Source organism: Terrapene carolina, unplaced genomic scaffold (assembly GCF_002925995.2).
Source record: "Terrapene carolina triunguis isolate 2854851 unplaced genomic scaffold, T_m_triunguis-2.0 Scaffold67, whole genome shotgun sequence".
In the NCBI taxonomy this organism is placed as follows: Eukaryota; Metazoa; Chordata; order Testudines; family Emydidae; genus Terrapene; species Terrapene triunguis.
In genome coordinates, this window is record NW_020664418.1 from 27,383,080 (window position 1) to 27,396,229 (window position 13,150).

Genomic DNA, 13,150 nt, shown 5'->3' on the forward strand with positions numbered 1-13,150 from the left:
TGTGTGTGTGTGTGTGTGTGTGTGTGTGTGTGTGTGTGTGTGTGTGTTGCACCTGCCGTGCCCCAACTGCTGCCCCCTTCCCTGGTCCAGGGACCTTCCCCCTCCCCGGCCCCTATCACACTGCCTCCCCCTCCCCCCAGGGCTCCCTGCGGCCCCTGAGTTGGACAGTCACATCCAGTCCCTTCACACTGCCCCCCCTTCCCCCTCCCCTTAGTTCCTAGCCCCAGAAAATCCCTTCAAACTGTCCCCCTTTTCCCCTCCCCTTATTTCATGGGGGGATGATAAGCTGAGCGGGCGGGTAGTGGTGGCGAGGCTTTATACTTGGGGGGGGGGGAGGGGTTTAGGAGGCGAGCAGCGAGTCGGTGGCTAGAGGGAGGCATCCATTTTCAGTATTTTAATTTTTGGTACTGCTGTGTGCAGTAATATAGTTACCCCTGGGGGGTTGAAGAGGGGTGTGATGGTGGGGCTGAGCAGGGAGGGGGCGGGTCCTATTTTACTGCTGTGATCTGGTCACCCTATGCGTGCCGTTTCCCCCTGTACAGGCTTCCACACACCATCAATGCCTTGCTAGTGTGACACGCGCCGTGAGATAACTCTTCTCTTTGTGTGTGACTGTGAGTGTTTCCCTTGTGTGTGAATTTATTCAACAAAATCTTGAGCTTCATAATGGATACCATGAGTGAAAAGAAAAAGAGAAAAATAGAATCAGAGCACAGAGTTTTCAACAGTGAATGGACGAATAAATACTTATGTACTGTTTCCAAAGACAAAATACTGTGCCTCGTGTGTTGCAAAACGTTAGCCATTCCAAAAGAATACAACCTTCGGCGGCACTTTGAAACTAAACATCCCAATCTCGCCAAATTGAACTCAAATGAAAAAATAATTAAAGCAGCCAGTTTAGCAAAAAACCTTAGTGGAGAACAGCAAATTTTCAAGAAAGTGAGCACTGAGAATGATACGGTTACTAAAGTAAGCTTTCAAATTTCTAAGGAAATTGCTGCTGCTGGGAAATGCTTCACAGAAGGCGAGTTTTTAAAAAAGTGTATGTTGATTGCTGTATCTGAGTTATGTCCAGAAAAGAGGGGAATATTTGAGAATGTCAGTCTATCACGCATGACTGTACAGAGAAGAATAGCTGACATTTCTACCAATCTAAGGCTACGTCTTCACTACCCGCCGATCCGGCGGGTAGCAATCGGTTTATCGGGGATCGACTTACCGCGTCTCGTGAGGACGCGGTAAAATCGATCCCTGATCGCTCTGCCGTCGACTCCGGAAATCCACCTCGACAAGAGGCGGCAGCGGAGTCGGCGGCAGCGGTCGGCTTTCCCCCGTCCTCACCGCCAGGTAAGCCGACCTAAAATACGCAACTTCAGCTACGGTATTCACGTAGCTGAAGTTGCGTATCTTAGGTCGGAACCCCGCTGTAGTGTAGACCTAGCCTTAGTGATCAGTTAAAGCAGAGAGTCAGTGAATTCTGCTTTTACTCCCTAGTCATGGATGAAAGCACCTATTTAAAAGACACCGCCCAATTTCTTATTTTTATTAGAGGTATTGATAAAAACTTTGAAATTACTGAAGAACTTGGCATGTGCGCCATGACGGGTCGCACAACCGGAAAAGAAATCTCCAGTGAAGTGATAAAGTGCATGAATGATAAGTCGGGATTAGATTTCACAAACTTGGTGGCCATTTGTACTGATGGTGCTCCAGCTATGTGTGGAAAAAATGTTGGAGCAGTTACTCTTCTTGAAGAATTTATCGGGAGACAAATAATCAAACATCACTGCATTATACATCAGCAGGTTTTGTGTAGCAAAGTCTTAAAATTTGAGCATGTAATGTCAGTGGTAGTTTCCATTGTAAACTACATCCGTTCTAAGGACTAAAACATAGGACATTTCGAGCCTTTCTTGAAGGGGTAGATGCCAAGTGCAGCAACTTAATCTACCATACGGAAGTGAGGTGGTTGAGTCGAGGAAGAGTGCTCCAGCATGTTGTTGCTTTGAAAGAGGAGGTAGCAAAATTCCTAGAAAATGGGCCAATAAAATTCCCAGAGCTTGAAAATGAGTCCTGGAATCAAGATCTCTTTTTGTTTTGTGATATTACAGCACCCCTGAATGATCTCAACATTCAACTTCAGGGAAAAAATCAACTTATATTTCAAATCTGTGCAGCAGTGAAAGCTTTCAAAATGAAATTGAAACTTTTCAGAAGTCAGCTGTCAAAAGGTGAAATGTGTCACTTTCCCACTTGTGCACAAGCGTATCCCTCAGCACAAACATGCCGAGTTAGAGAAGAATACGCAAAGCACATTACTCTTTTGATTGAAGAATTTGACAAAAGACTTACTTTATCTAAAGAAGAAGACGTCCAATTGAAACTGATTGAAGATCCCTTTTCTGTGGATCCAGAGGAAGTGCCACTAGATTTGCAGTTAGAGGTTATTGAACTTCAATGTTTGGCAGTTTAATGAAATAAGCACAGAGAAAGCAGCCTGCAGGACTTCTACAAAACTCTGGACAATGAAAAATACAAAAATCTTATCGAAGTTGCACTGAAAATGTTCAGCATTTTTGGAAGCACTTACATATGTGAACAAACATTTTCCATCATGAACATGAATAAAAACAAGCCACGTTCTTCTCTGACTGACCATTTGGAAGACGTTATGAAAATATCCACTTCAAATATAACCCCCGAATACGACAAGCTTGTTGCCGAAAAGAGATGTAATATCTCTCATTAAATTTGTACAGCAATTATGAAAAGTACAAATGTTTTCTTTCAACGGAACAGATGTTTTTCATTTTTCCATGATTCATAAAAAAATTAAAATTTAAAAAATTGTTTGATTTAATTGAAAATTTCTTAATAAAGTATCACCCCCTCCCCCAAACCTTCCTTTTCGGGCCACAGCTGTTTCGGCGGGGCGGCGCTGGGGAAGGAGGGTTTGTTTCCGCAGGGCCGGGCAGTGCTGGGAGGGGGTTGTTTTGGCGGGGCCGGGGGGTTTCGGCCCTCAGCTGTTTTCTTTGGAGTAATATGGCCCTCACCGCTTTACGAGTTGTGCGGGCCTGCTGTTCACCTTGAAGGTAAAAAGAATTCTTAAATTTTGTGCCATTAGACACTTTATCCTGTGTTTCTTCCCATCTATGAAATGCAAATACCACAACCACGGGAGGTGAGAATTAACTGGCTCTGAAATTCTTTAGACCAGTAGATGCATGGCCTTAGCTCTAAATTTGATGAGTATTTTGGAATACAGGACACAGAACTGATCTATTACTGATGTCAATAGTACTAAACTACCCTTAAAAAAATACCATAATGAAAGTATTCTTGGGATAACAAGAACTATGCACAAGCCTGTCTCTCAAGTTCCAGTTAGAAAGAAGACACTTTGCTATTGGAAAAACTGAGTTCAGAGTACTAGTTGCAATGCTGTGTAGGACATGGTGGCCTTTTGTTTTTGAGGAGCTGCTGGCCAGCTCCTCTAGTGAAGAATGAATAGACAAAAGGAAGAATGCAAAATGGAATTTATAACAGAGCACGGTATAGTCTGATCATCATTACTAATAGAGAACTTAAAGTTTTAGGGTTATGTCTTCAGTGAGTGTAAATCCAGTGTAGCTGCACTGACTTCAGTGGAACTATGCTGATTTAGGACAAAGTAATAGTAATAGAATTGAGGATCTGGCCATCAAATCACTTACGCATAGACTTAACTTGCATAAAAGTGAATTGGAGTTATACAGATGCACTCAGAATAAGCCCCCATCGACTTCTGCAGTTGCTGATTTGTACATAAAAAGTAAGGCTGTCAATTAATCGCAGTTAACTCAGGCGATTAACTCAAAAAAATTGTGATTAAAAAAATTATCGCGATTAATCACAGTTTAAATCACACTGTTAATAGAATACCAATTGTAATTTATTAAATATTTTGGCTGTTTTTCTTCATTTTCATATAGTATTCTGTGTTGTAATTGAAATAGTGTACGTTATTTATTACAAATATTTGCACTGTAAAAATGATAAAAGAAATAGTATTTTTCAATTCACCACATACAAGTGCTGTAGTGCAATCTCTTTGTCGTAGAAGTGCAACTTACAAATGTAGATTTTTATTTATTTATTTATTGATTGATTGTTTTGTTTTTAAGTGAATCTATGTAACAATGTAAAACTTCAGAGCCTACAAGTTCACTCAGTCCTACTTCTTGTTCGGCCAATTGCTAAGACAAACAAGTTTGTTTACATTTGAAGAAGATAATGCTGCCCGCTTCTTGTTTACAATGTCACCTGAAAGTGAGAACAGGTATTTGCATGACACTTTTGTAGCCAGCATTGCAAGGTATTTACGTGCCAGATATGTTAAACATTCGTAGGCCCCTTCATGCTTCAGCCACCATTCCAGAGGACATGCTTCCATGCTGATGACGCTCGTTAAAAAAAAATGCATTAATTAAATTTATGACTGAACTCCTTGGGGGAGAATTGTATGTCCCCCTGGTCTATTTTACCTGCATTCTGCCACATACTTCATGTTATAGCAGTCTCAAATGATGACCCAGCACATGTTCATTTTAAGAACACTTTCACTGCAGATTTGACAAAACGCAAAGAAGGTACCAATGTGAGATTTCTAAAGATAGCACTTGACCCAAGGTTTAAGAATCTGAAGTGCCTTCCAAAATCTGAGACACGAGGTGTGGAGCATGCTTTAAGAAGTCTTAAAAGAGCAACACTCCGATGCAGAAACTACAGAAAGAAAATAAACTTTCTGCATTTCTGGTGGCATTTGACTCAGATAATGAAAATGAACATGTGTCGATCCACACTGCTTTGGATTGTTATCAAGCAGAACCCGTCATCAGCATGGATGCATGTCCTCTGGAATGGTGGTTGAAGCATGAAGGGACATATGAATCTTTAGCGCATCTGGCGCGTAAATACCTTGCGATGCCGGCTACAACAGTGCCATGAGAACTCCTGTTCTCACTTTCAGGTGACATTGTAAACGAGAAGCGGGCAGCATTATCTTCTGCAAATGTAAACAAACTTGTTTGTCTGAGCAATTGGCTGAACAAGAAGTAGGACTGAGTGGACTTGCAGGCTCTAAAATTTTACATTTTTATTTTTGAATGCAATTTTTTTGTACATAATTCTACATTTGTAAGTTCAACTTTCACGATAAAGAGATTGTACTACAGTCCTTGTATTAGGTGAATTGGAAAATACTATTTCTTTTGTTTTTATACAGTACTTGTAATCAAAAATAAAGTGAGCACTATACACTTCGTATTCTGTGTTGTAATTGAAATAAATATATTTGAAAATGTAGAAAACATCCAAAAATATTTAAACTGTATTCTATTGTTTAACAGTGCGATTAATGATGATTACTTTTTTTTAATCATTTGACAGCCCTAATAAAAAGTGATGGTAGAATGCTTCTTACTTTCAGAGACTGCTAACAGGTTGTTTTTTAATACTGTATCATTTCTTTAACAGAAGTAATGAGCTTTTCAGGGCAATAGGTATTGGATATTCTGAAAAGACAACAGCATGGTAGCTTTTCCTACATACTGCAGAGAACTACTGCACTAGAAAAGCCCTCTGGTCGTCTTATTGGAACAGATAGTTGCAACTTCTTGTTTTAGTCATCTGACAAATTCCTCTTACCAGTGTAATGAATTTCTTTTGCTCTGTTAACATCTTTAAAAGCTGAAAATCATTTCCATATGCAGCAGAATAGAGCTGTCTGTTATACTTACATTATCTTCATATTGATGATAGTCTGCCATAATTTAAGCTTCAAATAAAAAACTTATGCTTATAAATATACATGAAATTAAACTGCTTTCATATATGTAGTTTTCCATTTAAACTGTTATTTGATTGTGCAATTATCCAGTTCGCATATGCCATTTAGATATCCATTTATGCAAATTTAACCCAATGTGGAGTGTGACTTCAACATTTTTTTTAAAATCCTATTTTATGTTAGGCAGGGGCTGTCCTTTTGTTCTGTTTGTACAGCAGCTAGCACAATGGGGTTCTTGTCCATGATAGGGGCACCTAGGCGCTACAGTAAATACAATTAGTAACATTGAAAGGGATACTTTGTTTAATCCTTGATGTTCTCTCCCATGTTAAGTTATTTTCAGCTAATTTACTTTACATGTTTTGCATTTCTCAGTTTGGACACGGAAAACAGTTTCTAGTCAACTTCTGTATTTTCATGCATTCCCACAATTCTGTAATGTGTATATATTGCAGATGTTACAGGGAATATTGTAACTTTAGAAAATTCTCTCTATTTTAACTTAAATGTAGTTAATGGAGTAGTTGACTGGGTCTAGAGCTCTGTAAATGTGTTTTGCAGATTAAGATTCTGATCCTGCAAACATTTTAAACACAAATATGTGTTGTGTTTAGGATTTTAGGGCAAAGATGATTTCTCTCTTCAAGCTGAGTGCAATTCTAAAATTTCAGGATTTTGAGATAATTTATTTAATGGTAAGATCCTCAGATCCCTAATTTATACTGATAGAAGGCATTTGTATTTAGCTTAAATATCTGAAGTATAAGAGAGAAACATTTTTCTTTCAGAACATCAGTGCAAAAGATACCAGATTCAGAAAATCCTTTGAATCCACGCTATTAGATTTGGGCATAACAACATGTCATATGTTGCCTGAAATCCTAGGCTTGGTAATGGTAAAATTCTAGAATTTAGAGATCAAAAAATGCTTTCCTTTGAGATTTCTGTTTCATGATCTTTTGGATTGTTTACTATTTCAAATTTTAGAAGTGCAAGCATCCCTGAACTAGGTATTTTGACCCCTTATAAATCAAAGTATAAAATTTTAAGGCAAGAGTAACAATTCCTTGTTACAAGTCTTTTAAACAAGGAGAGATTACATTTTTGGAAATTACTTTGTTTGAAATAACCAAGTACTTACATAATCATAAATACTCCTTATCTATCAGGTAAGTAATGTATAAATGCATTGCAAATAGATATAGATACAATTTCACTCACATTTCTCCCCCAATACATATCCCGCGACCAATTAGTGCTAATAAAGTTTTGCACTTGTCAGCCTGAGTAGTTAACATATAATCCAGAAATCTGTTTCTTCTAATTGTGTTATTTACATTTTGTATAAACTTTACACTTTTCATGCAAATATTATAAATCTAGAATATTATATATTCTCCAGTTTCTGGATCTATTTGGGAATGCGGCATTCATGCTAAATCTACTAAGGAGCCCAGAAGCCTTTGGATACACAATAGACAGGGATTTTTTTAAAAAGCACATGCCTGGATATATGGTAATATTTTCCCCCTTTAAAGCTGGGACAGTTCGATGTAAAATCATTTTTGACTGAGTGGAGTACAGATACAGTAAATGTGTACATTCCCTTCTTCCCCCCTCCCCTTTTTCCCCCCTCCCCCAAGCATATGATACAAATGATTAAAATTTATTATTTAACTAGTTTGGAATTACTCCCCAGAAATTTTGAACAGCCTATCACTTAGTAAACATTTGTGTCAGGCAAGAAATTCAAAGTTAAGGCTCTCACACTTTCCTTATCACATAGCACTGTAAAATCAGACATTATTGTAATGGTTACAGCATAAGTGTCAGTTGTGACTTACATGTTGTGATTTTTAAAGAGTAAACTATAGATGTAATCTTTTTAGGATGGCCTTTGCATCTAGCAGAAGGTAGAATTAAAAAAAAAATTCTCTGTGTATCTGTGACCTAGGCTACATTGCTATAAGTTATAATTGAATATGTAATATGCCTTGTGGTTTCTTGTGAGTCAGATTCACTTATGTGCATGAGAATCCAGAGACTTGCAAGGACTCAACGTTTTGTTTGCTGTTTTGTGGATTCTCTGGCACTAGAGCTGGAATGCAATTATTAAATCTGACCTATATTTTTTATTTGAAAAATATTGAGTGTGGGAAGGATATGGTAACACTTGTATTAAATGTGGAGTATTTGAAAATAAAGAAATCGCCTCTGTTCCAGGCTAAGTACAGTTGCTTCAAACTTCCCCTGCTCCTGCTTCCCCCAAGTATTAGAAACTATACTGTGAGGGAGAAAGGTCACAGAGTATTTTTTCTTCAATGTGGGAGAGTCAGACATTAATTTCTTCTTCTTCTTTTACTAAAATCTTTTGGTTACATGAAGAAAATGTCTATCCTCTTGGGGGGGAGAAGGCTTATAGATTTAAAATATTTTTGAAGATGCAAATATTTGATTTTACAAATAAGACTTGAAAAAACAAACATTGTTTCATTCCAGACAGAAAATCCAAATATGGAGAGACCATACACCTTTAAAGATTTTGTTCTTCATCCAAGAAGGTCAGTAAATATCAAACATTTTTAAAATACTAACTTTCCTGTGCAAACTGTAACTTGCTATGAACTGTAGCTTCTCTACGTACTTTTATGTGTCACCATAGTATCTGAGCACCTCAGTAGAGCAGTATATTAATGTAATAATAAATCAGTGTTGGCACTTGTTTAAATTTCTGAAGACTAATTTTAAATTATAACATTTTTTTCAGCAGCATATGAGATAAAGTTCCTGGGGCTAAAATAATAACATAGTCCGCTAGTAACTGTTATACATTACATCGTAAAATCACTACTCAGTATTATGCCATATTTGAACCATTTTAGCTGTCAATTGTATCCTCCTCTAATCAAGAAACGATGTTCCTTTTTGTGTGTGGCTTAATCCAAGTAAGTTGCATTTGACTGCAGTTAAAAATATAATTTATTTTTTTTTCATTTGAAAAGTATTTAGTCCTATAGGCATGTATTAGGGAAGCCAGGAATTTAAAAACACAAACAGTGTGAACCTTATTCTATTCCTTACCCAGACACTACAGATTTCATCTTCTTTTCTACATGCCGGCACTTAAGATACAGAAAATTGAATATTGCTTAATTCTTGCTGATAATGTGCCTACGTTTAATAAACACAAACTTTTTAAGGAAATATAGATGTTAACTTTTTCCAATTGATTTTTGTTTAAAAATACAGCTAGAAAGTCTTTGTGCTGTAGTGGAATCTTTGTTTCTTTTTAACCAACTAGGAAGTAAAGGAAGTATTTAAAATGCAAAAGAATAAATGAATCTGTCATCTCTAAGTTACTTCCCTTTCACAGTTAGGAAAGGCATACTTTTTTTTCTTTTTTGCAAACCTATGAAAAATCCACACTTGCTGTATTCGTAAAGTCCCCTCAAGTTCTGCTATTCATAAATCTACCTCAATACTCTCTCCGAGACATGAGTTTAACAGTGCTCTACAATGGAAAGGCAGTGCCACAGATCTAGAAGTGCTGTAAAGCCAGCCAGTCAATAGATAGGCAAATTAACTAACCCCACTTTCAGAACTGTGCTCAAATTGACCCCAACAATCAATAAACCAGGGTTTCTCTTTAAAAAGTAAAAAGATAAAATTGGTATGAAAAATGTTTTTTCACATTCCTAGTATTACTGCAGCATAGCAGTAAATACTAAAAGGTAATTTAAGGTTTTGAGGAGAAAACCAGGCATGCATGACTGAGAGTTCCTCTAAATACAGGTTTTTCAGTGTGGTCTACGCTAAACAGTAGTTCAAATACTGGCTATCGATAATGGTAATGGTGGTGGTATTCCTATTAGTTTTTGATCAGTTTATATTGCACATTGTGGAAACTTTCATGAGAGCAAAATGTCTTTTCAGTTCACTTAATAAATGTTATGGCCTACTCCAAGGAAAAAAAATACAAGCAAAAATATTTCACTACCATTCTGTAATTGTTGCTAATTAGTTATTACACCTCTACCCCAATATAACGCTGTCCTCGGGAGCCAAAAAATCTTACCGCGTTATAGGTGAAACCGTGTTATATCGAACTTGCTTTGATCCACCAGAGTGCGCAGCCCCGCCCCCTGGAGCACTGCTTTACCGCGTTATATCTGAATTCGTGTTATGTCGGGTCGTGTTATATCAGGGTAGAAGTGTACTTTGAAAAAGAAGTTGTAAATTTCTTGGCACTTCAGATTAAACGTGTGTCTATAATTGTAAATTTTCAGTAACATTATTTCATCATAACACTTGAAGTAATAAAACGGTTTCAACTCAATTTTCACAAAAGAATCTTTCTCACATACTTTAGTGAGAGACTTGGCATTGTATTGTCAATAGTAATTATATAAATGGTAAATTCCTACTTACCTTTGAAAATCTGGTAACTGGTTACTCTGGTTGCACTACTCTTCCTCACCCCAAGAAACTTACACTTGTTCAGGATTATAATCCGGTAAACCTGATGTATTCAGACATCCACCCTGTAGAGATTTTTGATAACAGAACTAAGTAGGATTCCTAATTAAATATTTGGGTCTTTTAGGTAGCTTTTTGTGTGTTACAAAATGTCAAGATTATTTCAAAGCCTTCTACTTTATCTTGAAAGTATAAAGCCCAATAGCAACTGTCACAGTAGATGTCAATTACTATTGCTTTGATAGCAAAAAATGTACAGATTTTTTTTCAGACTGTTAAAACCAGATTGCCTGCTTTTTCTGCATAGGATTCGTAGTCTGACTGAAAGTTACCAAAATAATCTTGTATCTTTCACAAGTGTGACAAAATGGTGGTAATTTTATTTAATATCATTGCAAAATAACAATTTTTTTCTCTTCTGCAGTCACAAGTCAAGAGTTAAAGGTCACCTAAGATTAAAAATGACATACTTACCTAAAAACAATGGATCTGAAGAAGAAAACACAGAACAAGTGGAAGACCTGGAGGTGAGAAAACTGTTTGGTGCTGAAGAGCATATGGTCTGACTTGTTCTTGTAACTCTAGCAAATAAAAGTTGTTAGGCATAAAAATATCTTTTAAAAATGATGAAGCTGCAAGCAACCTTTTAGAAATTTGATAAATCAGTTAGTTTGGCATCAGAAGGAGATCCAAAATTCCTGTACAGTCTCTTGTTTAATTGTGATGTTAAAGCATTCCCATCATTTTTTAAAAATTGCTTCTCACCTTTATGTAGCTGTAATTCTGCAGGAAACAGACAGCGGTTGTAAAAATCTAAGTCAACAAATGCTGATACGAGCAAAACTATTTGCTGACCTCTAGCTTTAGTGTCCATAAGTACTTGGGAATAACATTTTCCAGTATTTCCATCTTCCTATGTAATATTGTTAACCAGTCGTCATAATGATAATCTGCTCTGTTACAAAACTTGAACTTTATCCAGTGGAAGAGAATTTTTTTATTTTAGCTATTTTGTTTTCTAATTATTTAGTAATTACATCCAATTTAGATGTAAAGGTCTTTCCCCCAACACTTTAAACAGCTATTTCAACAGCACCACTTCTGCATGTATAGTTAAGACAGTTTCTGTTATAAAACCCATACATTAAGCAGATACACCTACTACAGATTTATGGACTGGAATCTTGCATATAAGACTCCTTAATTTTAAAATCCATTGAGTATCTTTCCTATTCCCAAACCAGAAAATAACAAATTTCTATATATTAAGCTTAAGTAGTATTAAGCTTAAGGTGCTACAATAATACAAATAATAAAAACAGATACTGCTCCTCCACTTCTCTGTATCCATACACGTCTAAATTTAGTTTCTGGCAATGCATTTTAAAGTGGCTAGGCCCATGGTATGTACATGCTGACACTGAAAAACAACTAATAAAATGCATTATCAAGGATTTCATGGGGAAAACTAAATGGTGTGAGATTTGTAGGGAGGTGTACAGTCCAGTTCCACTGTAACATCTCACTTAACACTTTGTTAGTGCTGATTGTCATCTTAAAATACCTAAAATCAATCCATGTCCTGAAGACTTCCCAATGTAAAATGTCTAAGGGGTGCACTTAAAATCCAGGAGTGAAGATAACTTAACACTTTATTTTTCCATAATTATCACAGATGATGTGAATTTTTAATAAGGTATTGAATAAGAGGACAGTGGCTTGATAAACTGGGACATGTCTCCTTTTACAGGTTTAACATTGATGAATGTTAAGTATCTTTACTTAGTTATTAACCTTGTGTCTCATAGCCTGGCTGGATTATATTGGACCAACCGGATGCTGCTTGTCAGCCGCAACAGCAGCAACAGGAATCTCCTCCTCTACCTCCAGGCTGGGAAGAAAGACAAGATATCCTTGGTAGGACCTACTATGTCAACCATGAATCTAGAAGAACACAATGGAAAAGACCAACTGCTCAGTATGTCCTCTGATTTATAAGATTCAAAGTATACTTTACTGTGACTGGCAATTCACTTTTGTCATTCTGTACAATAATGCAAGTCAGGGAATGAATAGCTCAGGAACTAGTAGTGGAGATCTTCATTTTAATTTTTTCTGTATGTCTGCATTTCAAATAAAAAGTGTGTTCTTAAGTCTGATTAGCTAAACTGTGTTAGTTTACTGCTATTTCAGCCAGTTAGCTAATGCAAGTTAGCTAACCCAACTTAACACCTTTTAAAAACGTTGTTAGACTTTGATTGGTGAGCAATTCAACTCGCACACTACTCAGTCCATTTTCCAAAGTGACGAATATTCACAATATATATTTCCTGCATTATGGAAACTACTTGTAGTCTCAGCAGAGACTAATAATGACTGTGCATGGAGAAGAAATTCCTTTCATGCCTCTAAGACTGCTTCCTCTTTACCAGTAGCAGCCACCTGAAATCCTTCTCATGTAGTTTGCATGATCTCTCCTTCCAGCACATGAACTATTAAAATATATTTGCTATTCGGTTCCTTTGTTTGACTCCTCCTTCTGCTCCCTATTTTTCTCTACTCTTCTGCTTTCTACTGAACTTAAGTTCATTTTGTAGCTTCTGGCTGATACTCCTATTGGCAATGTTTTTGTGGCTAGTCTGGTCTATTACAAACTTTACTGTTGGAAGATACAGTCTATTGTACTGTTGCTTGCTTTTGTGCAGGGACAATCTAGCTGATGTTGACAATGGTAATATTCATTTGGAGGCACAGCATGCATTCACCCATCGGCGACAGATAACAGAAGAAACAGAAAATCTAGACAACAGAGATTCTCCTGAGGTAAAAACTGTATGGGTTTAA

At 36.9% G+C, this 13,150-nt stretch overlaps 1 protein-coding gene across 5 annotated transcripts in view; it reads left to right on the forward strand.

Annotated features, from left to right (window-relative positions):
• The window catches only part of NEDD4 (NEDD4 E3 ubiquitin protein ligase), a 112,219-nt gene that overhangs the window by 76,446 nt on the left and 22,623 nt on the right, over window positions 1–13,150 (forward strand). For all 5 annotated transcript variants that reach the window (XM_026648276.1, XM_026648277.1, XM_026648273.1 and 2 more), the window contains 4 exons: window positions 8,330–8,391; window positions 10,731–10,833; window positions 12,115–12,284; window positions 13,012–13,129. In XM_026648276.1, the coding sequence (XP_026504061.1) occupies window positions 8,330–8,391; window positions 10,731–10,833; window positions 12,115–12,284; window positions 13,012–13,129 (453 nt within the window). The remainder of the gene's footprint in view (window positions 1–8,329; window positions 8,392–10,730; window positions 10,834–12,114; window positions 12,285–13,011; window positions 13,130–13,150) is intronic.